The following is a 24617-nucleotide window of genomic DNA, read 5'->3' on the forward strand; positions in this document are numbered from 1 at the left end:
AGGCATGGTGGTGCATACTTGAGATCCCAGTACCTGGGAGGATGAGATAGGAGGATCGCAGGTTGAGGCCAGGCTTAGCAGTTTAGGAGACCCTGTTACAAAATTTAAAATATTAAAAGGGCTATGAGTATAGCTCAGAAGTAGACCATTCCTAGGTTCAATCACTAGTACTCATTACCCCCCCGCCAATACCTTTTGACACAGTTCCTGTCCTTAAAAATGTTCACAGATAATAGGAGACATAGAGACAAGAACAAATCTTTATAATCTGCAATACTAAACAGCAAAGGCAGAAAGGAGATAAACTGGGTGACATATACAGTGAGAATATCCCCTGAAAGGATAAAGCAGGAACAAAGAGATGAAATAAATAAATAGTTTATTTTCCCAATTTCTGGCTTTGGCCTTTAAAGTTGTCACTATTTGGGAAATTAACTTAAGTATAAAATGATAATTTTGTTTGTATAAAGACAAAGCATCTGTGTTTTCTCTTTTAAAATCTGGGACGTAAAACACACAGAAAGAAGTGTACACAGCACATAAATGCACTGCTCAGTGAACTGTCACAAAGTAAATATGTAACCACCACCAACAAGAAGAATTGGAAGTTTCAGTCACTGTATAAGCTACCTCCCACCCACATAATTGAATAGAGTTGAACATGCCTTCTGTCATCCAAAAGAGATACTTGCTTATCTGGGAATGACTTAATTTCTCTATCATTTTTGAAGGATAGTTTTGCTGGCTACAAAATTCTTAATAGACAGGCTTATTTTAGTACTTTGAAAATATCAATCCACTGCCTTCTGGCCTTGATAGTTTCTGTTGAGGAATCAGCTGTTAATCTTATTAGGATCTCATTTGTATGCAGAGTTGCTTCTCCTATGTTGCTTTGAAGATAGGATGTTTTGTTTTAAAATAGCTTGATTCTGCTATGTCTAGGCATCAATCGCTGAGTTTACAGAAGTTTGATGGTATCCTACAGATCTCTGAGACTTTATTTCTTTTTCTTTTTCTTTTTCTTTTTGTTTTGTTTGTTTGTGCATAGACTGGGTTATCTCGATGGTCTACTTAAATTTACTAGTTTTTTTTCCCCTGCCAACTCAAATCTATTGTTGAGTATTTTTTGTTTCTTTACATTTCAAATTCAGAATCTATATATGGTTTATCTACAAAGTAAGTCTCTTTTTCTGTTGGTATTCTCTTTTGGGTGGAGATAGCAGTCATATATTTTGTTTCTTTGACATGATGCCCACTTTTTATTTGAACACAGTATTGGCTTATGGTCTCTGTCTAGCATACCAACAGCTGAACTTTCTCAGGAACAGTGTCCACTGGAAGCTTCATTTCCTGTGTATGGACCACACTCATTGTTTCTTTGCAAATATACTTTGTTACTGAAAACCGTATATTTTAGTACTATAATGTAGGAACTCTTAAAAAGTAGATCCAAGCCCATCCTCCAGGACTTGTTAGGGTTGTTGATTGTTGTGTTGTCACTGGTATTTCTTTGTGCATACTGACTTTTCTGGAATCTAAAAAAAAAAAAAGAACCTTTATACTTTGTCATATTTTGAGGATCCTTCACACTGTAAAGTGGTTACATTAATTTGCAATCCTACCAACAGTGTGTTAGAATTCCCACTTCTCCACATCTTTACCAGCATTTGTTGCTGAGCATAAGTAGCTGAGGCTGTCTGTGAACCACAACCCTCCTGTCTCAGCTTTCCAAATTCTGGGATTACAAGTGCTACCATGCCCAGCTTACTGAGGTTCTTGATAGTTTCCTTTGCTTTACAGAAGGTCTTCAGTTTCATGCAATTCCACGTATTAATCCACCTTTTAGTTTCTTGTGCCTTTGGGGTCTTGTTGAGAAAGTTTTACCTGTGCCTATGTGTTGCATCGTTGAACCCATGTCCTCTTCAAGGAGCTGAACGGTCTCTGGTCTGATTTCAGCAGCTGTGATATTAAACATTTGTCATTGATAGTTTTTTAAAAATGTCCTTGGAGTAAAAACTGTTGGAATGAGGGAGGCAAGCCAGAAAGTGACAAGCCCTGTGGATGGGCTTTCTTGGGGCCTGCTGGACCAGTTGGATAATGACAAGTCTGAGAATTGCATTTCAGGAAGAGTTTTAAACCCATTCTGACCCATCCGTGGGTGGCTGGGCTGCTGGTGTCCAGGTGATTGTGGGGATGAGGAGATAGAGAGGGGAATGGAGCAACTGAAAGAGCTTGCAGCTTTTAACCAAGATCAGCCATTTTATTTTCATTTATTTGTTTGTTTTGGGTACTGAGGATTGAACCCAGGGGTGTTCAGCCCCTGAGCTACCACCCCAACCTTCCTTTGTTTTGAAACAGGGTCTCACAATATTGCTTAAAGTCTTGAATCTGCGATCTTCCTGTCTCAGCCTTCTAAGTACTGTGATGATAAGTGTGTGCAACCAGGCCTGGCTCAGCCATTTGTCTTTAGTTCATGTACCTGAAGCTTGTTCCAACTTCAGTATATTTCCAGAATGCTAGAAATGTTGAGTTTTGACAACTTGGGCCCATCTTCTTACTGCTTTTATGCAGGGATGGTTCTTGGGAGGTCCATAATTCCTTCCCTGATGCTAGTGACATTGGCAAGGATACTTTAGTGATAGACCTTGAATCATTTTGCCACCATACAAGGTACAAGCTCAAACCCAATGGGACATATGACAGTCTTTTTGTGGGTACATTTGGGTTGTTTCCAGATTTGGAGAAACTTAACCAATATTGCTATGAGGATTTGTGTCTCTGTTTTCAGGGTACATTTACCCACATTTCTGTTGGGTATATACCTGGGTATGGCATTGTGGGGTCATGGGACCTATTCATGTTCAAGTTTAGTAGGTACTCTGCCAAATCCTTTCTAAGATGATTAAAATGACTTAGAGCTCCTTCAGTAGCCTAGGAGAATTCTACTTGTTTATTATCCCTTATAGTCCTTTATTTTGTAAATTTATTTTCCCTCCTTTTTAAGCTTTTAGGAGTTGTGAAGTTGAGCACACTTTCTTGTGTTTGATGGCCATTCGCTTTTACAGAGTACTTGTCTTCCACTCATTTTCATTGAGTATTTTCTCTTCATGATTTGTGGCTGTTCTCTACACATTTTTTTGTTGTTGTTGGTGTTGTTGTTGTTTTTGCGGTACTGGGGATGGAACCCAGGGGCATTCTTTCTCAAAGCTACACCCCCAGCCCTATTTTTTATTCTTTTTTATGAAACAGGATCTCACTGAATTGCAAAGAGCCTCACTAACTACTGAGGCTGTCTGAACCGCCAATCTCCTGTCTCAGCCTCCCAAATGCTGGAATTACAAGTGTGCGCCACCACAGCCAGCTACATTTTATATTAATCTCTCTGTTTTATAATATGCATTGCAAATATCTTTTTACTCTGTGTGGTTTAACCCCCTCTCCTTAAAGTGTCCTTTGTTGTACAAAGCTCTTAATTTTCATGTGGTCTCATGTCTCAAATCCTACTTAATGGGTCACCCCTGCTTCTTTGTGTAGTCTATTTTAAACGTGCATAACTGCAAAGTCCTGAAAGTAGCCTTCAATGCCCTTTTCAAATTGTTTTTTTTTTTGTGTGTGTGTGCCTGCGACTTATCTTTTTATCTATTGATTGGAAATCTTGCAAAGAAGGAAATGTCTAACCATCCCAACAGCAGCCAAGTTGTGCTATCAACAGTGATCTTTTACTTGCATGCCACTGTCTTGAAATTGTTTCACGGGGTGAGTCACATTTAATTCTTGGAGCTGTAGTGAGTTAGTTTGTGTATCTATATTTTAGCCTATTTTTTTTATTTTTATTTTCAGGTACTGGGGATTGAACCCAGGGGCATTCTACTTCTGAGCTACACCCCCAGCCCTATTTTATTTTTATTTTGAAACAGGATCTCACTAGATTGATGACAATCTTACTACTTGTGGAAGCTGTCCTCGATTGTAGGATCCCTCCTTTTTCAGCCTCCCAAGTATTGAGATTATAGGCATGTGCCACCATGCCTGGGTATCTTTTAACCTACTGATATAGATTATGTGCCCCACTTGATGGAACTGAGGCATAAATGGATGCCGGTGTACACAGTTACTGAATGTCAGGGTTGAATGTAAACTAAGCCTCACTCTTTGCAAAGCCTCCTCGTGTTTGAGTATAGTTTTTATCCTATTAGTGTTTCTACCATTCTTGAGAAGGACGTGGACAAAAACAGTGGCTGTAGCAGAAAGTGACCAAGTCTTTCTCGTCCTTCCGTTTGAGCCACTCACGGGGATTATTCCTCAGCTCTAACCTGGTTTCGGTCATCTTTGCCTTGCTGCATGAGTTGGACGATTATCTGATTGGTTTCAGGAAGGCCCTCTTTTTTTCTTACACACCTCTGCCATGAATTCTTTTTGAAAGGACTTTCATGGCCATAAAATTACTAGTAAGACTCCAAACACCCAGTGGTTCACATTGTATGAAATTCTTTTGTGGCAACATAAGACCTTATTCATGAAAACCTCTGTGTCTTCTTGTTATGGGATTTTTTTATGCTACTTATGTGGGATAGAGCACAAAATGAACCTTTTCAGAGGAAATTACTGCTGTTTGGGATCCATGAAGGCATTTTCTGCCTTCTACTTATTGTAATCCGCATAGCTCTAGAGGGACTGAATTTGAAAGGAACCTGTGTGTGTAGGGGGTGAGGTTAAAGGGAGGGAGATCAAGCATGATTGTGGAAATAATTTGTAGGTTATTTCAGCCCCAGGGCTCAATTCAGTGCACACGGTTTCCAGAGCCTGGATACTGCTGCTTTCATTCTTTGACTCAGATACCTACAGATTTGCCCCTGGAAAGGAGATTCGTATTACCAGCAACCATAGAAAAGGGGTTTTGTGTGCAGGGTGGGGGTGGGGTGAGAATTAACATCAACGTTGGAGGAGTTAATATGGAAAAAGTTCTGTGCCGTGTGCGAGGTAAGGCTCTAGCTCCTTCACTTAAACTATTCTCTTTAGTTTCTAGCTTTTAGTGGCAGGCTGCAATTATGCATCATAGTGAGGTTTAAAGTGATGGGGCCATACAGGCACACAGCACTGGGTGTATTTCCCTCTGGGTCCCTCCCTGATCCCTCTAAACTATTTGAATTTAAATCATTTCTTCCAACTTGAAGCCAGAGAGAGCACCTACCACCTCCAAAATGCTATTTCCTCTTGGGCCTTCATTTCTCCATTACTTGAGAAATGTCACGATTCCAAAAAGCTCAGCAATTCGTAGAAAAACATTTGCTAATATTAGTTTTCAACTCTTGTATCAAATGCCTTGAGAACCTGGCTACCAGGCTGGGGAAGAAAGAGGCCCGATTAGGTAGAGAGAATATTGTGCAGTTAGATATCTAGAAGACAGTAGAAATACTATCTCTAGGAGGTGATTGCCAGAACCCCTTAGAAAGTTTTCTTGTCACTTTTTAGTGCTCAGTGTTTTAGAACATCACTCTAGAGGCTGAAACAGGAGGATCATGGGTTTGAGGCCAGTGCACAGTAATTTAATGAGACCCCACTTCAAAATAAAAAATAAAATAGAGATGAGCTTGTAGCTCTGAGTCTGTAGAATCTCCCTGTGTTCAATATCCAGTACCATAAAAAATAAAAGATAGAGAGATAGAGAGATAGAGAGATAGAGAGATAGAGATAGAGATAGAGATAGAGAGAGAGAGAGAGAGAGAGAGACAGACTGGGGATTTTTCTCAGTGTATGTACAAGCCCTGAGTCTGTTCCCAGTTTTAGGAGACACACACACACACACACACACACACACACACACACACACACAGAGAGAGACTTATAAAATTAAAAGAATACTACCTGTCCATTATATTGAGTTGCAGATTAAGTGTGATAATGCAATTACCTGTCTGATGGATGCTAAGTGCTTCATAAATGTTAGTTACCGTTTTAGTAATGAGGAAAAAGAGACTGATTTTCTGTGCCCTTTCTAAATAAATGTCTTTCTAGAAATTGAACGTGGCTTCACTGTGAGTAGTCTGAAGGAGTTGTTTGCTTCAGACTCTGGAACCAGCAGCAGGGAGGGAAACATCTGTCCTTGGTAGATGCCCAGGACGGGACAGGCAGGTTGAGGGAAAACCTGAAAATCCCCTTGTACAGCACGCCATCAGGTGGACTTGGTAGAAAAGACTAGAGAAGACTTAGCATCTTGGCCTGAATGGACCGAGTCCCAGCCTCTCTCCCAGGTGGACGCCATCTCTGGTAGCAGTTTAGCTTGTCCTGTGACCACCTCTCCCAATCCTCCTCCTCCTCCTCCTCCTCCTCCTCCTCCTCCTCCTCCTCCTCCTCCTCCTCCTCCTCCTCTCCCTCCTCCTCCTCCTCCTCCTCCTCCTCCTCCTCCTCCTCTTCCTCCTCCTCCTCCTCCTCCTCCTCCTCCTCCTCCTCCTCCTCCTCCTCCTCCTCCTCCTCCTCCTTTTTTTCCCCTGCAAATTGAACTCAGGTGCTTTCTACCTCCAAACTACATCCCCTAACCCTTTTAAAATCTTGAAACAGAGTCTTGCTATGTTGTTAAGAGCCGTGCTATGTTGTTGAAGCTGGCCTCAAACCTATAATCCTTCTTTCTCAGCCTCCCAAGCACTAGGCTTAGCGATGAGTGCCACCAGTCCTCCCTGTTCTTACTTGGCGTGCTCCATCCCATGCGGTAGGCCCCGTGCGGCCGCCGTGGGTCCGTGCGACGTCCATTTCCTCAGCAGCATGAGTGGCGATTCCCTCACTTCGTTAGAAGCCAAATCCTACTGTTGACTCATAGTGAGCATGTGGTGCTCAAAACCCACAGCACCAACTCTCCCCAAAGGAACTTCCCCATCTTATGTTAGTAGATTTTTCTCCAAAAGCCAGACACAGACCTTTAATTCTTTGAACTGTTAATCCTTATGGATTTTATCCTTCTGATGAATCTTTTGAAATCTCCTTGGATCCTGAGGTGATCCTGGTGTTTACAACCCTCTTATCACTACCCACGGATATGACAAACTGAATGGGAGGTCTTCTTTCTCTCTGTCGATTTATGTGTTGACTTACTCTCTAGCTAAGTCTTGTTTACCCAACACTGCAAATCATACCCCTGCCCCAAAGTCAGCTACTGCAGGAACATTTAACTTTGATTTGAGCATAGATTAGTTGTAGAGAAGGGTTGACTCCGAGCTGTAAGGAATCGTGGGCATGCTGGGCAAGAGGATTTTTTGTGTGATCTTTGCCTGTATAAAGAATAGACTCACCCTGAATCAGCTGGTCAACACCATTCTGATAACCCCGTCTTACCATTCTAGCCCAAGAAATAGCGCACTGTCTGGTGGGCAAGCCACCCAGTGGCCACATACGAATGTCCATGAGCTAAGGATATTTTATTGACTTCACATGTGGCAGTCAGGGTTAGAGAGCTCCCAGAGAGTAGAAATGGTACATGGATCTGCTGGACTCTGCCCTTTCCAGGAACCACAATGGGACCATCGTAGCCCATTTTCTGAAGCTGTAACGGAGTTCCTGAGACTGAGTAATATATAAAGAAGATAGGTCGTTTTGGCCCTTGCTTCCGGAAGGTAGGACGTCCAGGGTCATGGCACTGGTGGCCTGCCAGTGTTTGGTGAGGGTGCCATGCTATTTTAGCTCATGGTGGAAATTGAGAGCAGGGGAGCATGTGTCAAAGTGGGAGGCCACTGGGGGACACGCGTGGCCTGACTGTAGAACTATCTACTCTCATGGTATTTAATCCAGTCCCGCAAGAGCAAAAACTCTCTCTAGCTACAAAGGTGTTAATCCATCCGTGAGGGCTCTGCTCCTCCATGGCCCATATACCTCCCCCTGGACCCCACCTTCCAGTGCTGTCACATGGGAGACCAAGCGTCAGCACGAGTTTTGGTGGGGAAAGCCATAGTCAGACCACGGCGGGAATATTGACAGTTTCCAGGAAAGTGGTCCAAATTATGTGGATTTCTTTCCTGGAAATGTGGGGCCAGGGCAGGAGCCCATTTGCCTGCCTCTTAGAGGTGTGCTCATTTAAGATTAAATGCGTCATCAGTGTCATTACGTGATGATGTTGCCTTGCAAAGTTAAGCATGCACGGCTGGAAATCAGCCCTAGGGTGTGTGCCCTTTTCTTGGTGTGCCGGGGGTTTCTCCCGGTATGGCAGAAATACAGTGTAGAGGTGTGTTCGTTAGCTTGCCATTACTATGAGAAAATACCAGACACAGGCTACTTATGAAGAAGAGAAGGAGCTGGGTGTGTTGATGCATGCCGTTAATCCCGGTACTTGGGAGGCTGAGATAGGAGGATCATAGTTCAAGACCAGTCTCAATAATTTAGGCCCTGTGCAACTTAGTGATACCCTATTTCAAAATTAAAATTAAAATGGGGCTGAGGGTCTATCTCAGAGGTAGCATGCCCTTGAGTTCTATCCCCACTACCACAAACAAACAAACAAACAAACAAACAGAAACGTAAAAGAGGGGGCTCTTCAGCTCACAGTTATGGAAGTTCATTTCCAAGGTCTGTGCCTCCGATTGCTTTGTGTCTCTGGCAGGGACAACACATCACCTCAGGAGTGCCTTTGGGAGCAGGTGCTCACATCACAAGCCAGTGAGCAGAGAGAGAGAGAGGAAGGGCAGCGTCCCAGAATCCCTAAGGGCACTCCTCCAAAGACCTGTGGACCTCTGGCCAAGCCCCGCCCCCAGGGGCCACGGCTCCTCCCAGTAGCACAGCCAGGACCAAGCCTTTTACATACGGATCTCTGGGGAGACACTAACCCTATTCAAACCACACAAAGAAATATACTTGTGGGTGAACTACACCTCTATATAAACTTTGCATGCTGTTACTTATTATGCACCTAGAGTTACTGAGCACAGTTGTTCTTTTTTTTTATATTGTTTTAAATTTGTACTAAATCAGTATGTACACGCTATTTTTTTAAAAAGTCAGTTGGCCTTAGAAGACTTGTAGTGAAATTCTCTCCTCACACTGCCTTTCCCCCATACTAGCCTCACTGCCCACAGCCATGCCCGTCTGTTTTAGCTGCACGTTTCTGTTTCTTTGACTGTATTGTTGCATTTGACCTCGTTCCTCATGAACACACTGTCCTGTTTTTTCTTAGAGGGTTTTAGACATTAACTTCAGCAACCCCCCGTTATCTGCAGTTTTGCCTTTCCATAGTTTTAGTTACCCATGGTCAACTGGGGTCTGAAACAATATTAGTTGGAAATTTCTAGAACTAGACAATTCATAAGATAGAAGTAACTTTTATTACAGTATGTTGTTAGAGTTATTCTCCTTTATTGGTAATTATTACTGTTACTCTTTTCCTACGCCTGGTTTTTATGTTGTACCTTATAATAGGTATGAATGTATAATATTTTATAATTTTATATATGTACATATATGAGGGAGGGAGAGGAAGGAAAGAAGGGAGAGAGGGAGGATTTGGGGTACTATTTGTGGTTTCAGACATCTACTGGGGGGCTCAGATTGTATCCCTTGCACATAATGGAGAGCGTTGTGCTGACCTTTTGTTGAGAAAGGAATATTCAGCTGTATTATATCCAGTCATTCTTCTTTTTCCTATCTTAGATGATTCAGAAGATTTAGGCTGGCATGAGTTGTGGATGTTACTATGTCATGAAGGTCACGTGAACAGTACTCACTCCTGAGTGATGTGTACACAGTGATCTTGTTTCATTCCCTGAACAACTTCTTGTCTGTGTATTTCTATAGTTAATGACCTCCACCCCCGCTTTCTTTTTTCTTTCTTCCTGCCTCGATTTGCTTGTTTTTCTATTGATGTAGAAGTGATGTTTTCTAAAAGTGCAGTGTGTTCAGTGGTTGTCAGTGCTGTTCCCTGTGGAGTCCTCCCAGGACCTTCCTTCCTGCTGTGCTCCCAGGCTGCTGCTCCAGTCGCACACAAAACCCTCACCCTGGGATTTCCCTTTACTGCTCTTCTTAAATTCCTGGATCGTAAGTCTTTCTCATATATATATGAGTATATTATATATATATATATATATATATATATATATATAGAGAGAGAGAGAGAGAGAGAGAGAGTTATAATATATATATATATATAAATATATATATATATATATATATATATATATATATAATGAACTCATTTATGTTCATGAAAATAGCCTGTAATAACTTTCTACAAAATGGTACATGTTTGAAAATGTCTTCATTCTCTCTTTTACTTGAATAATTCTGCTTGTTATTTTCTGATCACGTTCTCAAATAATCTTGGGTCTTCTTTTTCTTCTTCTTCTTCTGATTCTTCTTCTCCTCCTCCTCTTCCTCCTCCTCCTTCTTTTTCTTCTTCTTGTTTTTGAAGCATTTAGAATCATTTTTTAAAAATCAGTGATGCTCTGATATTCATAATAATTTGCTGTGTGTGTGTGTGTGTGTGTGTGTGTGTGTGTGTGTGTGTGTGTTACTGGGGATTGAACCCAGGGGTGAATGATTCTACCTCTAAGCTATACCTTCAGCCCTATTTTTAATTTTTATTTAGAAACAAAGTGTTGCTAGGTTGATGAGAGTCTCACTACTTGCTGATGATATCCTCAAACCTGTGATCTTCCTGTCTCAGCCTTACAAGTACTGAGATTACAGGCATTTGCCATCATGCCCAGCCTTTGATTTTATTTCTGGTGTTTATTTTACTATTATTTTTCCCTAAAGGCTTTCTTTTCATTTTATTTCTCACCTCTCTTCTCCTTCTCACTTCCTTTTCTACTTCTTTCTTCCCCTCATCCCTTTTGTTCTCCCTGTTCCTTTTTCGTTGCAACCTGTGCTTTTATGGATTTCTCGCTTTAGGTTCTCTTACTTGTCTGAGGATGCTGCAGATTTGAGGAAAATATTCTCTGCTCCAGACATTGCTTCCCTTCTGATAGGGTTTCTCCTACCTACTTTAGACTCCCCCCACCCCCACCCACCAAGGACTGGGGATTGAATCCAGGGACATTCCACCTCCGAGCTGCACCCTCAGTACTCTTTTTATTCTTTACTTTGACATACAGTCTCACTAAGTTATGGAGGGCATATGTGGCTGAGGCTGGCCTTGAACTGTGATCCTCCTGTCTCTGCCTTCCAAGTACTGGGATTACAAGTGCGTACCACAAAACCTGGCTCCCTTTCCTTTCTTGCCTTGCCAGATGCTCTCATTGAATATTTGGCAATCAATGACCGTCTCTTCATATTTAAGAGTGAGGTACTTAAAACCTGCTGGGCTGTCTTTATGCACAGGCTCAACTCCTGGGACTCTTACAGGCTGCTCCGGTGGTGAGGGGCCCTTCACTGAGGGGCTCTGGTGGACAGTGTTTGTTATTCTTTTCTTGGGGCCTACCCAACCACCCTAGATGAATCCTGCCATTTTTACTCACTGGGCTTCCAAGTATTTCCTCCTTTGCAGCAACCAGCTCTTGCTTCTCTGGAGTCTGGCTAGGAATGTAGGTTTCCTTTCCCCAAAGAATAAACCTTGAGTGATTGAGGGGTGTCAAGGTGAGGACCGGGGTGGTGTGCACAGCTGCCTGGCTTTCTCTGGAAGAGAAGAGGAACAGTAGGCCAAGTTCTCTTTATAAACATTAAAAATGATCACTTAATTAGGGCCTGTATAAATAAAACTCTCTACTAAAGGTAGAACTGACAAGAAAGAGGTCTTTGAATAATTTGTAGGGGAACTTTATTTTCATCTATCTTCTTTTTTTAAAAATTTTTTATTGGTGCACTCGGCTCGCTGTTCACCGCTCCTCTCTGGAGCCTGGTGGGCTGTTGAGTGTGTTGGTCTGTAGCTGTAGCCATCCGGTGAACTCGCCGCTGCCACCGGCAGTAAGGCGCTGCTGCTGCGTCCTCAGCCGTGAGGCTGGTGTATCTCCTCTGTGGCTCTGAGCTCCGTTCTGAGACCCCCCTCCTCTCTGGGGCTGGTGACTTTTTTGTTTCTCTGGTGATGGTGTTTTCTGGCTATGAAAGGCTCTGATTTTGTGGTAATAGAGATTGGTTGTTAGCAGGGCTCTTAAGCCCCGCTTTTCTCGGTCGCCATCTTCCCGGAAGTCCTCATCTAATTTCTTAAAATTGGATTACTTGGTGTGCCTCTCTCCCCTCTCCTCTCCTCTCCTCTCCTCTCCTCTCCTCTCCTCTCCTCTCCTCTCCTCTCCTCTCCTCTCCTCTTCTCTTCTCTTCTCTCTCTCTCTCTCTCTCTCTCTCTCTCTCTCTCCTTGTAAAATGAAAGAAAGAAAGAAGCTAGACCGACTTTACAATCATCCCTAAGTTTTTATAAACTCAAATTACCCCAAATTTTAGTTTCCCTACTCTGGCTTATATTCTCTAGTATTTCTCTCGTTTAACACGAGTCTTTTCCTGCCACTCACGTAAACCATTGATTATAGAAATCCCCAAGTCCCCCCCATGCACCATCTACTTAAATACATAATGAAGCTCTGAGCCTCCTTACAACCCCGCACTCAAAGGGGCTCTCATGCAAAAGGCAGCTTTTGCTGATTATATTCCTTTTCCTCCGTTGCCAAGAACTTTGCTTCTTTTCCTCGTTGAACTTCATACAGTATTTATAGCTTTCCCAGAAGGCAGAGGAAAAAAATCACAAAACTCGCTCTGTCTACCTGCCCGCTGTTGTTTCTCTAATGGGAGGTGACAGACGCTGAGGATGGTAAGGGGGACCCCGGGTGGCCTCTCCTTCCTGCCTTTGTGACCGCAGGATTCCGGTGGAGGGGTCTTTCTTAGACGTGGCACCCCTAGCTAACCATTAAGAAGAAGCAAGGTTAGAGGGTTTGAGCAGCTTTTATCAAAGTGTCAGAATTTAAAACCTGGTGTAGCCACCTTGGAGCATGGGCCATCGAGCTGGCAGTCGGCGGTGATCAGCTCGAAACTTTTATGCCTGTCAATGGTCTGGGAATGCCTCAAGACTTTTCTCCATTTAAAGTAGCTGTGGAGAGCATGGAGTTTTCCTTTCCTCTTGACGCATGGCTCTTGAGTGCCACAGCGAGAGGACATACTTTGCTTCAGCTCAATTAGTGAATTGTGCTTCTTAGAAATTGATTTGCTTAATGCTAGAGAGTGGCTGGGACTGCTGTTCTATTTAAATCGGACAGTGGGAGCAAGAACTCTCTCTAATGGAACTGCCTTCAGCCACTGACACATTTGAAGAGTTTGGCGGGGCGAGGCATACTTCCTGGTTAAAAGGGCCCATGGCTAAATTTTTCATAAAGCTGTCACCACTCATTTCTATATAGCATATGCCTCTCTGTCTTTGGAGGGGACTGGTATAATTTTCCTTCCTTTTATTATATTTTATTTTAGTTTTGAATTATTTTCAATTGTACAGTCAACATGACATACAATTTGCTCTCCTACTATTTACGCGTACAGTTCAGTGGCATGAAGTTCATTTCAATGACATAGAATCATCTCCACAATCCACCTCCATTTAGAACTCTTTCCCATCTCACCAAGTGGGAACTGTGTAACCATCACCCAACTCTGCGTTCCACCTGCTCCCGTTCCCTGGCGGCTACCATCTTCTTTCTTTTAAATAGATAAGTTCCAGGGTAGCTCTTTTGCCAAAATTAAACATACACCTTTCAAAGGATGTTTAGATTCAAGTGGTATCAACTGCCTCTATTTCCATTTCTCATATTGGATGCAAACACAAGCTCTCTGATATCAGAATGGATTATGTTGCCCTTGGCGGAGATCCTCATGGGTGGGAGAAAGAAGAGGGATTTTCTTTTATTAAGCAAAGAGAATAAAAGGCTGTTCTTCTACAGAACCCATCAGATTGTGGCCCTTCGCGAGGTCAAGCGTGCTTTGTACACACTTTTCTAGTTTCAAGCCAGCACCTGTCTTGGGATGGAAGTCTCACTTGGCTGCTATATGGGTCAGGGCACCTTGGCTTATGCTGCAGTAAAGAGCAACCCTTGGAACCTAGGGGCTCAGTGTGCCTTCTCTTCCTGCCCCGTGTCTGATGGAGGTTGGCTCTGAGCTTTGTTTTCATCCCGAACACCTTGGGAGCCTGGCACACTCGGCTCTGTTCTGACACATACTTAGACTATAGGCAATTAGACAAGAGTGAGATGACCCAAGCTTTTGTTGAGTAAGGACACATGTCACTTCTATTCACATTTCATTGGCCAAAGACAAGTGAAGTGGCCATCCTAAGCTTCATAGTGGATCGGGAAGGTCCCTCTCTCTGTATTCCAGAATGGGGAGGTCTCAAAATACTATGTAGTCTAGGTGCTGACCCTGCAACTGGATGTTTAGAGCAGTGCACACGAGCTGGGAGGTCAGGATGCATGTGTCACATTAGGAAAAGCAAAACAGCCTATTAAAAATACAGAGCTGGTGGAGACTGGTACTTATAATAAATTGCTAGTTTTTCCAAGCTTCCATTTGTCCATTTCTACATTGGTCACCTGGGCCTCTAGATGAGTATTTGTATTTAACATTTCAAGTTCATAACATGTACTTAGCAGAACTTGGTATTGGGTATTTAGGACTTCTCATCCATTGCTCAGCTGTGATGTTAGGGTTGCAGATGTTTTCATTCCTTCCTCCATAAGGTGAGGGATGGAGGTGAGAGGTGGAGGGTCTAACTGAGGTAGAGATGGGAGAGAGGTATCTTGAAATGGACATGGACCTCCCCCACCCCTGCTGGTAGGAGAGCCAGGTGTTTGTGCCCCAGACATGGCCTATCCTCAGTGGCACAGGCTGCCTGTGGAAGTATGACATCTGGATACTCCCATGTTGCCCTCTTACAGTGTGTAAAATACCAGCTCCTTCAGAGTCAAAAAGCTCCTCATGTCCACTGCACTCTGCCTACAGAACAGAAAGCATGTTTTGGGTCAAGGATCAGCTGTTCATCAAGTGCTGCCAGGGGCTTTGGAGATCAAAGGGCTAATGCTGAAAGCGCCAGGCTGTAGAATGTCCCTTAGAGTCTCATGGGGACAATTTTTACTAAAAAGTAGAATATGAAGAATAATATTTTTAGAATAGGTAGAAAAGTATACTTAAATATTAGGGTAATGTATTACAGAAGGACTTGGAAAGGGGCTTTCTATGAAAAGATAATATGCAGACATAAGAGTCCATATGTTGATGATATCTGGCAAGCTGAATGCCCATGAGGTACACCCGTGGAACCAGCACCCAGATCAAGAGTCAGAAAGACCCCCCCCCATGCTTCTTTCCCTGTTTCATCCTCATTTTTCCCTTTTTCCACTAAAGAACCACCCTCCCAACTTCTGACAGCGTGCATTCATTTTTGCTTGTGTTTGTACTTTATATAAATAGAATCCTGCAGTACTGACTTTTGCATGTCTGGCTTCTTTTCCTCCAAGTCGTGTGTGTGTGTGTGTGTGTGTGTGTGTGTGTGTGTGTGTGTGTGAGAGAGAGAGAGAGAGAGAGAGAGAGAGAGAGAGAGAGAGAGGGGCTGACTTTATCTGTTGCACAGTATGTGGTTATAGACCCTTCACTCTTGTCACCATAGAGTATTTTATTGTCTGATTGTACCACATGTTTATTTGTTCTCTTGTTGACAGGCAGCGGGATACTTTGCAGTGTTGCCCTTTATCAACTGCCTGTTTTGGTACATTAGTTCTGGTGAGCATGAGTACAGTTTCGTTGGGTGTACACCCCAAGTTCATTTCCGGGTCACGAGGGATATATATATTCAACTTTAGTAGGTTGTACTTACTAAAGCTGCTAACTGCTGTGCTACTGATAGTTTTCCAAAGCAGTTCTACCCATTTACTTTGTAGCCAGCAGCACAAAAGACTTCTGGTTGCTTCAAATCTTTGCCAATATGAAATTGTGTTTTTCCTTTTTTTAAGAACATGCTCTTATTAGATGTTTTTTCATCTTCACCGGTTCCTAATGAAGAGTAGTACTATATGAAGGGTAACACTTTCAAGATAGGTATGGAAAAATATATTTTGTACTTTGTGGAATACGAATAATATACTTTAAAAAGGGTAGGGTAAAATAACCCCGCCTAAGGAAGCACCTGCTCTTGCTGAGGCACTGAAAGACCCAAAGAGCTAACATTGTACATTGTCTGGGTCAGGACCAAGCTTGGCAGTTTCATTATATATGGGATGATCTTTCTGGAGTGTGTGTGTGTGTGTGTGTGTGTGTGTGTGTGTGTGTGTAACTTCAAAACGGTGTTTAAGAGGAAAAGTGTAAGCCAGTGACTTTCAAAGAGGGGATAAATAAAAATTTGAAGTAAATTTAAGAGGTAAAGATGAGTCTCAAGAACAGATGTACATTTTTTCCACCTAAGTTTCTTAAACTATAAATATCTTACCTGTGGCTTCCAATATTCCTCTCCCTTTCCTCCTCCCACTTGGTCCTCACAAAGGGTTTCTATTTGTTCAGTGGGCTGAGACTTCTGCTGTTCTTTTTCAGTTATCTTGGCAATTGAAATCTTTATCTATTGCCTTTAAAAAATAAAAAAATTAATGAATGTAATAACAGCTGGAACATTTAGGTTTGTCCAGTGTGAGATGGCTTTGTTGGTAGACACTGTTTTTAATATTTGATGTCATTTCTTTGTTGGAATACAAAATGGCAGAGATTCAGAAATAAGACTAATTGGTAAAGTGTTCCTTTGGCTAAAATCTCACTTGCCAGCAAACCTAGAAAACGTGTTTGTGGGGTCCTGGCCATAGAATTTGGTTTGTAAGCCATCACTCCAGTGAGTTAGAAAACAGAGACGATGCGTTGAAGAAGAAAAAAAGTCATTGTCTTTGTGTGTGGAAATGATGATAGTTCATTAGTACTGTGGTGGCTCAACAAACCATTCTTTAGGAGGGCCTTTGAGCAAGTATTAAGCTTCTTTGGGCTTGAGGGACAGCTTGGAATTTTAGTACCTCCTCACTTAAAGACTCCTTGATAGAGATTCTAAAGAATCATGGTTGTCTCAAAACTCTTTGGACTTTTTCCTTTGAGATCAATTTTTACTAAACCCTGCCCACTTTAAGATCAACTATTGGTGGGTATGGGCCGACATCATCTTAATACTCTTCTTGAACGACATTGCTATGGGGAGCCTATTCTGGGCTGTTCCCATAGGGTCCCCTAAGAGAGTATTGCTTCTGGCTCTCCTGAGCCTCTTTTCCAGGTCCAGTCTTGTCATTGATACTTACTGCTGGGGTTGGAATTTCAGTTGCAGTGATTCTCTGAACAGTGATATCCCTTTGCTTCCAGCTACAGCTTGTAGTGACTAATCCTCTCTGGAAGCTGAAATTTTCCCCACATCAACCCTCTTGATTAGAAACCAAGCTATGTAGAAGTATCATGTATACAACTGTGTTTCATAAATATACTGGGTGAGCCAAGATGGCAGCTTCATCCAGAGCAGCTCTTGGAAAGCAGAGGTGTGATCGGGGACTGTCTTTTGATGATTCCTTGAAGGAGGAGGGAGATCAGCCCTCCCCGGGGATATCTACACTTGACACCTTGGCTCGGGCACAGCTCCTCTGCACACACACACCATTGGTTTCCATCCCAGTCCTAAGAGGTGGCTCTTCCTTCTTGTTTCCTCTCCGTATAGACCACCAGCCAGACGGAGCTGGAGAACTGGATCACCGCCATCCACTCGGCCTGCGCGGCCGCCGTCGCAAGGCACCACCACAAAGAAGACACGCTGCGGCTCCTCAAGTCAGAGATCAAAAAGCTAGAACAGAAGATCGACATGGACGAGAAGATGAAGAAGATGGGCGAGATGCAACTGTCTTCCGTCACCGACTCCAAGAAGAAGAAAACCATCTTAGATCAGGTAATCATTCTCCCACGTCGACACCCAAGCCTGCTCCTGAGGTCTTTACGATTGGGTTTTGGTTTTTGTTGTTGTTTCTGCCTCAGAATCGTGAAACATCGCCTGTTGTGTGCTTGTCATTCTGTCACCCCGCCTGCTAAATTTCTTATTGTGACTGTCACTTTGATTCACCCTTTGCTCACGGTTGACTGTTCTGAGCTAAAGGAAACGATATTACATCGAATGGGAGACAGAAATCGCATCGACACACCATCTAGCTCCCACCGATGGTGTGATTTCTGGGGCGCTATGGACTTAGAAATTTTGTAGTTTCTTTCCCTGTCTTTTCAGCTGGAGCCCGGCTCTGATGGGGATTCGTTTCTGACTCCTCAGTAAAGTTATAAGTCTAGGTTTAGAAAAGTGAAGTGTACTTTAAGAACTGTATGCATCTGTTCCTCGCTAATGCTGCAGAGTTGGTTCCAAGATCCCTGGGAATAATGAAATCTCTGGATACTCAAGTTTTTATGTAAAATAGTGTCGTTTGCATGTAACTTGTGTACATCTTCCCATGTACTTTTTTTTTTTGGTGGTACTGGGGTTCCTGGAAGCCCTTCTACCTCCGGGCTACACTCCCAGACCTATTTTTACATTTTTATTTGGAAACAGGGTCTCCTAAGCCAGCGCGCGCGGCTGGCTTCGAACCTGCGCGATCCTCCTGTCTCCGCCTCCCAAGCGCGGAGATTACGAGCGTGCGCCGCCACGCCCGGCTCTCATGTACTTTTAAGTCATCTCTAGATTGCTCATAATATTTAATACAAGGTAAATGTTATGAAGATAATTAGATAATTGATATACTATGATATCTAAGGAATGATGACAAGAAAAAACATCGGCACATGTTTAGTACAGGTGTAATTTTTTTTTTCTAAGTGGTAGGGATTGAACCTAAGGGCATTCTGCCTCTGAGCTATACCCTCAGCCCTTTTAAGTTTTTAAATTTTAAAACAGGGACTTGCCAAATCGCCGAGGATCTTGTTAAATTGCTGAGGGTGGCCTTGAACTTCCTACCGTTTCAGCCTCCAAGGACTGGGATTACAGGCATGCAACACCATGCCCAGCCAGATGTAATTTTTTTTCCCCAAATGTTTTCAATCCATTGATGGTTAAATTTATGGTTGTGGAATCCACTTAGATGAGGAGGGCCAACTGTACCTAGTTACTATATATGAGTATATTTTATGCAATAAACGAGAGATTTAGTGCAATAAACAGTATTTTTCCTTCTATTCAATTATCTTTAACTTAGTGATAATTAGGTGTGATGATACACAACTGTAATCCCAGTACTTGGGAGACTAACACAGGTTCAAGCCTCAGCACTGTAGTGAGACTCTGAGCAACCTAGTGAGACCATGTTTCAAAGTAAAAAATATAAAAGGGACTGAGAGTATAGCTTGAAAATAGAATATCTCTGCTGGGCTAGTCCTCGGTACTATAGAGAAAAGAAAAAAGAAAGTCAGTGATAACCACCTTACATAGTGCTTTGAAACTTTGTCCTAATACTTAGGAAATTGATTATTAAATATTTGAACCAGGCTGTGGCCTTCCACATCTCCCTCTATTCTTTCTGATGAAGTTTATTCCTAAGTATTTTATTTGCTTGACTCAGTTTAGGAAGGTTGTATTTATCTAGAAAGTTGTCAATTTCCTCCAGCTTTTCCACTTTATTGGAGTATAGTTTAATGTCTCCTTTTTCATCTCTTATCTTCATAATTTGGGTTGATTCTCTCTTTTTTTTAGTTATCTTGTTAAATTTTTCAAGAAACCAGCTTTTGGTTTTGTTGATTTTCTGTATTGTTTTTTTATTCTCTACTTAGTTCATTTCTGCTCTAATTTTAATAATTTCCTGTCTTCTACTGGCTTTGGGGTTCAATTGTTCCTGCTTTTCAAGGGCTTTGAGGTGTGTCGTTAGGTTATTTATTTGAAGATTATCTGTTTTTCTTATGTGAGCACTCAGTGCTATAAATTTTCCTCTTAGTACTGCCTTCAAAGTGTCCCAGAGGTTTTGATATGTTGTATCTTTGTTTTCATTTGTTTCTAGAAATTTCTTGATTTCACCTCCTATGTCTTCTATGACCCATTCTTCATTCAGAAGTGTGGTGTTCACTCTCCACATGTTTATGTTGTTTCTCTGGGTATTCTTATAGTTGATTTCTAGTTTCATCCATTATGGTCTGAAATGACACAGGGGAGTATGTAACATTTTAAAAAATTTGCTAGGGCTCATTTTGTGTCCCAGGATGTGATCTATTTTGGAGAAAGTTCCGTGAGCAGCTGAGAAAAATGTAAACTCTGCTGTAGTTGGGTGAAATATTCTATATGTGTCCAACAGGTCCATTTGATTAATGGTGTTCTTTAGTTCTGAGGCATCTTTATTGACCTTTTGTCTGGAAGATCGGTCTAATGTTGTGAGAGGTGTGTTGAAGTCTCCCAGTATTATTGTGTTGGGATTTATGTGTGACTTCATGTCACAAAGAGTTTGATTTATAAAAGTAGCTGCTCCTATGTTTGGGGCATAGATGTTAATTATTGTTATTTCCTCTTGCTGGATTATTCCTTTTACAAGTAAAATGTGACCTTCTTTTTCTCTTCTAATAAGTTTGGGTTTGAAGTCTTAACTTGTCTGATAATCATAGTTGCTACTCCTGCTTGTCTTTGAGTTCTGTTAAAATGGATTACCTTGCTCCAGCCCTTTACCTTGAGTTTGTGCCTATCTTTACTTGTAAGTTGTAAGGTGTGTTTCTTGTAAGTAGCAGATGGATGGATTCTGGTTTTTAATCCATTTTTCCACTTTATGTCTTTTTATTGGGGAGTTGAGACCATTTACATTCAGTGTGATTATAGAGAGATGATTTTTAATTCCTAATATGTTAAGATTTTTTTTCTGTTTGAAATACTGTTTATTCTTCTTTGCTTAGTTGTTTGCTGGATTAGTATCTGATTTCTTTCACCTATCTTAACATTTCGGAGATTAATTCACATCTCAGCATCACTAGTACTTTATTTTTTTTTAAATTTGGCTCATTATTATTCCATTGTCTGCACACACTCTGATTTATCCATTCATCCATTGATGGACATTTGAACCATTCTGCCTCCTGAGTGTTATGAATAATGCTGCCGTGGGTGTGTGTTTGTTGGTCCTATAGTTTAAGTCCAAGTAAAAAGTAGACATCAGGTATTATTAATTAATTGTATCAGTAAGGTCTCGGAGCCTTCACTACATGCCAGACCTTATACTTATTCTTGCATTTTCTCAAACATAGCATCAGTATGTAGGTGCTATTTTACCACTTTGTGGAATGAGGAATGCCATAGATACGTGCTGTGCTTCACAATGTGTACTCAGCATCCAAGTCCCTACCATCTATAATTTTCCACTTCTATCTCTGCTCCGTACCACCCACCTCTTCCCCAAACTCTCGGTCTCTTTGCCTTTGACCTTTAATTGCTTTCCTAGTCTTCTTTTTTCTTATAACAAGCCACCTCTTGATAAACCATGTAGTTCTCTGGGATGAAAGTCCCTACATTTTTATTCCTTCTAACTGGGTCTGTGACCCAGATCTCAGAGTTGACAGACCTCTCCTGCCCTCTAACCTGAAATCTATTATTAAGAACACAGAACAACTAATAATGTACTTTCTGTTTATCATATTGAATAGTAGCAGTAGGTCTTTGCAGAAAAAAATTATACCTAAGAAACTTTAGGGTATCTGTTGTTTACCCCTTAGGGTTATAATCAATATCTTTATAATATGCAAGATTTATATAAGAAAGTTGTTAATATTTGTTTTCCTTTTTCTCACCTTGTTCCATAATTTCATACTCTAGATCTTCGTTTGGGAGCAGAATCTTGAACAGTTCCAAATGGACTTATTCCGTTTCCGCTGTTACTTAGCTAGCCTCCAGGGTGGAGAGCTGCCAAACCCCAAGAGGCTGCTGGCTTTTGCCAGCCGACCAACGAAAGTGGCAATGGGCCGCCTTGGAATCTTCTCCGTATCATCTTTTCACGCCCTGGTGAGTAGAAGCTCCTATTTTTGTGAAAGATATTCATTTGGATGCTTCGTCCTGAACAGGACTGGCCAGGACCCTCTGAAGTGTTTTTGTAGTTTACTGCTGTGCATGGATTTCTTTTATTTGGGGGGAGGTATTGGGGATGGGACACAGGGGCATTCTACCTCCGAACTACACCCACAGCCCTATATATTATTCTTTATTTTGAAACAGGTCTCACTGAGTAGCAAAGGGCCTCACTAAGTAGCTGAGGCTGTCCATGAACTGCCATCCTCCTGTCTCAGCCTCCCAAATGCTGGGACTGCAAGTGTGTGCTACCACACCCAGTTTGTGTGTGGATGTCTCATTTGCCCTTTCTTCACATGTTTTTAGTTGAACCTATTGGAAAAATTATTAATTAGGCCTCTCTTGATAGGGCTTAAATGATTGGACAAAAGAAGTATGAAAGACTTGTTTTTTTTTGATGATATTGGTGCTTGAAACTAGGGTATTGTACATGCCCTCTACACTGAGCTCCATTCTCTGCCCCTGAAAGATACTGTCTTGGGAGATATTTAATGTACCATTTCTTGGTAGCTCTTGTTATCTTTAGGTAGTATTGACTTCTGAACACAGATTTTTTTTTATCCTTATGGAAACGGTGAGTGGAATGCTTTCTGTTATGCATAAATGCGTGCTTGCTCGCTCTCTCTCCCTCCCTCCCACCCTCCCTCCCTCTCGTCCAAATCCACATACATCATCTATGGAACACAGATTGCTTCGGAGGTTCTCCTGCTACGTGGTGTTTATCATCATTTCATAGCCCTAAAGACCAGATGTGTGGGAGGAAAGCAAAGAACTTATCTTGCACCAGCTGAACATGTATCTATTGCTGGTGGAAGGGAATTTTCATCTGACCCCCAGAGCAGCAGCGCGTAGAGTTGTGTTGTGTGATGGTAATCTGTAATTTCATGTACTTGCTAAATTATGAACAGCTTTATGTACTTTCGGCTCCATTCTGCTGGGGGGGGGGTGGGAATCACTGCCAGTAGTGTGCTTTTACTCTCTCTAAGTTGACGCCCACTTCAAATGTACTGCACCTTAGTACATTTCTCCGGAATTAAATGTTATGTCTCAGGTCCCAGGGACGGCTTTTTTTTTTTAAGGTTTTAAGGAAAACCTTTGCTGGGCTGCTCTTGCTCTTGTCAAGCCATGTCAGCTGTAGCCTCGGTTGAATTCAGAGCTGTAATTCAGTCAGAGGCGTTTGTGTTCTTTATAAATAGATTAGTGCTATCATTCCGATAATTAGGGGTAGATTTACATTTTTAAAGAAGTCTTAAGCCAATTTCTGGAGTTATTAAAACTGGCATCCTGATTTGTTCTGCTAATTACAGCCCTTCTCTTAGCTTGCTGCCTACCACCTCTTTGTACAGTTCCTCTCTCTTTCTTTCTTTCTTTCTTTCTTTCTTTCTTTCTTTCTTTCTTTCTTTCTCCCTTCTCTCCCTCCTTCTCTTTTCTCCCTCCCCCCTCTCTTTTACTCTCTCTCTCTTTCTTTTTAAGCAGTATTGGAGAAAGTGGCAAATAAGTCTTGCAAATAGTTTTCAGTTTATGGCATTATCTAGAGTGGTTCCTTTTAAATAGTTTGTTCTGCCAAAATGGAATAATTTATTTTTTTTGGGGGGTGGCATTGGAGATGGAACCCAGGGCTCCTCTACCACAGCTACATCCACAGTCCTTTTACCTTTTATTTTGAGACAATATCTCACTAAGTTCTCCAGGTTGCCCTCAGACCTGGAATCTTTCCGTCTTGGTCTCCTGAGTAGCTGGGATTCCAAGTGTGCACCTCCGGTCCTCGTTAACAGTTCTTATTTGCTTCCTTGGCCGGGTGTCCTAATCAAGGGAGCATTTTTATTAGGAGAGGACTCTGTGGCAGTGAGGCACTGTCCATGGTAAAGCCCAGTTCCTCGCATCCACTAAGCTCCCTTCTTTGGCTGTGGCTTGATATAATTTGGAGGAAATCATTTTACTTTCTACCTAGAACTTGTCTGCCTCAATTATTTTCTTCCACACCATTGAAGCGAACCTCTGTGAGACAGGGAAAAGCCACTTTGTGACTCTTCCCGAGATTTATCTTCAAACCTTCTAATTTCCTCCATTGCACTTCTGTACTCCTCTTCCCTCCCTCCCTCTATCCCTCGCTCCCTCTCTATCTCCCTGTCCTTCCATCTTGGGGATTGAACCCAGGGGTATTCTACCCCTCAGCTATATCCCCAGCCCCCTTTTATTTTATTTATTTATTTTTTATTTGTTCTCCCTAAGTTGCTGAGAGACTTGCTAATTTGCTGTGATCCTCCTCACAAATTTTGGGAATTGCAGGCGTGCATTACCATGCCTGGCTTTGAGTACTTTTTTTTTGGGGGGGGGTGGCAGGCTGTTAAATCTGTCCAGCTGAAGATGGGTGCAGGACAGTTAGTAAGTCTTAGGTTTGTTGGTCAGTAATTTTAAGGATGTTCAATTCTCTGTTCTCCTTTTTTTTTTTTTTTTTCCTTGCTAGCTGCTTCTGCCGTGCAAACCCCAGGGTTTCTACATCCATGCCAACTTACCTTTTTCTTGAGAAGTTTCTTTTGAGACAGATCAAGTTACGCAACTATTGGGTTTCTCTTCCTATTTTCTGTGTGAGCTCCTGGCGGGGCAACTCGGGCAGGGAATTTTACATTCTGGGTTATTGGACATTTTTTTTTCTCTTCTT

General features: G+C 42.1%; 1 protein-coding gene across 3 annotated transcripts in view; it reads left to right on the forward strand.

The window, feature by feature from the left end:
- The window catches only part of TIAM1 (TIAM Rac1 associated GEF 1), a gene marked incomplete at both ends in the record, with an annotated part of 154675 nt that overhangs the window by 23614 nt on the left and 106444 nt on the right, over positions 1 to 24617 (forward strand). For all 3 annotated transcript variants that reach the window (XM_080695940.1, XM_080695941.1, XM_080695942.1), the window contains 2 exons: positions 17612 to 17836; positions 21707 to 21892. In XM_080695940.1, the coding sequence (XP_080552066.1) occupies positions 17612 to 17836; positions 21707 to 21892 (411 nt within the window). The remainder of the gene's footprint in view (positions 1 to 17611; positions 17837 to 21706; positions 21893 to 24617) is intronic.

The sequence above is a fragment of the Muscardinus avellanarius genome, assembly GCF_963383645.1.
Source record: "Muscardinus avellanarius genome assembly, chromosome: 5".
NCBI lineage: Eukaryota > Metazoa > Chordata > Mammalia > Rodentia > Gliridae > Muscardinus > Muscardinus avellanarius.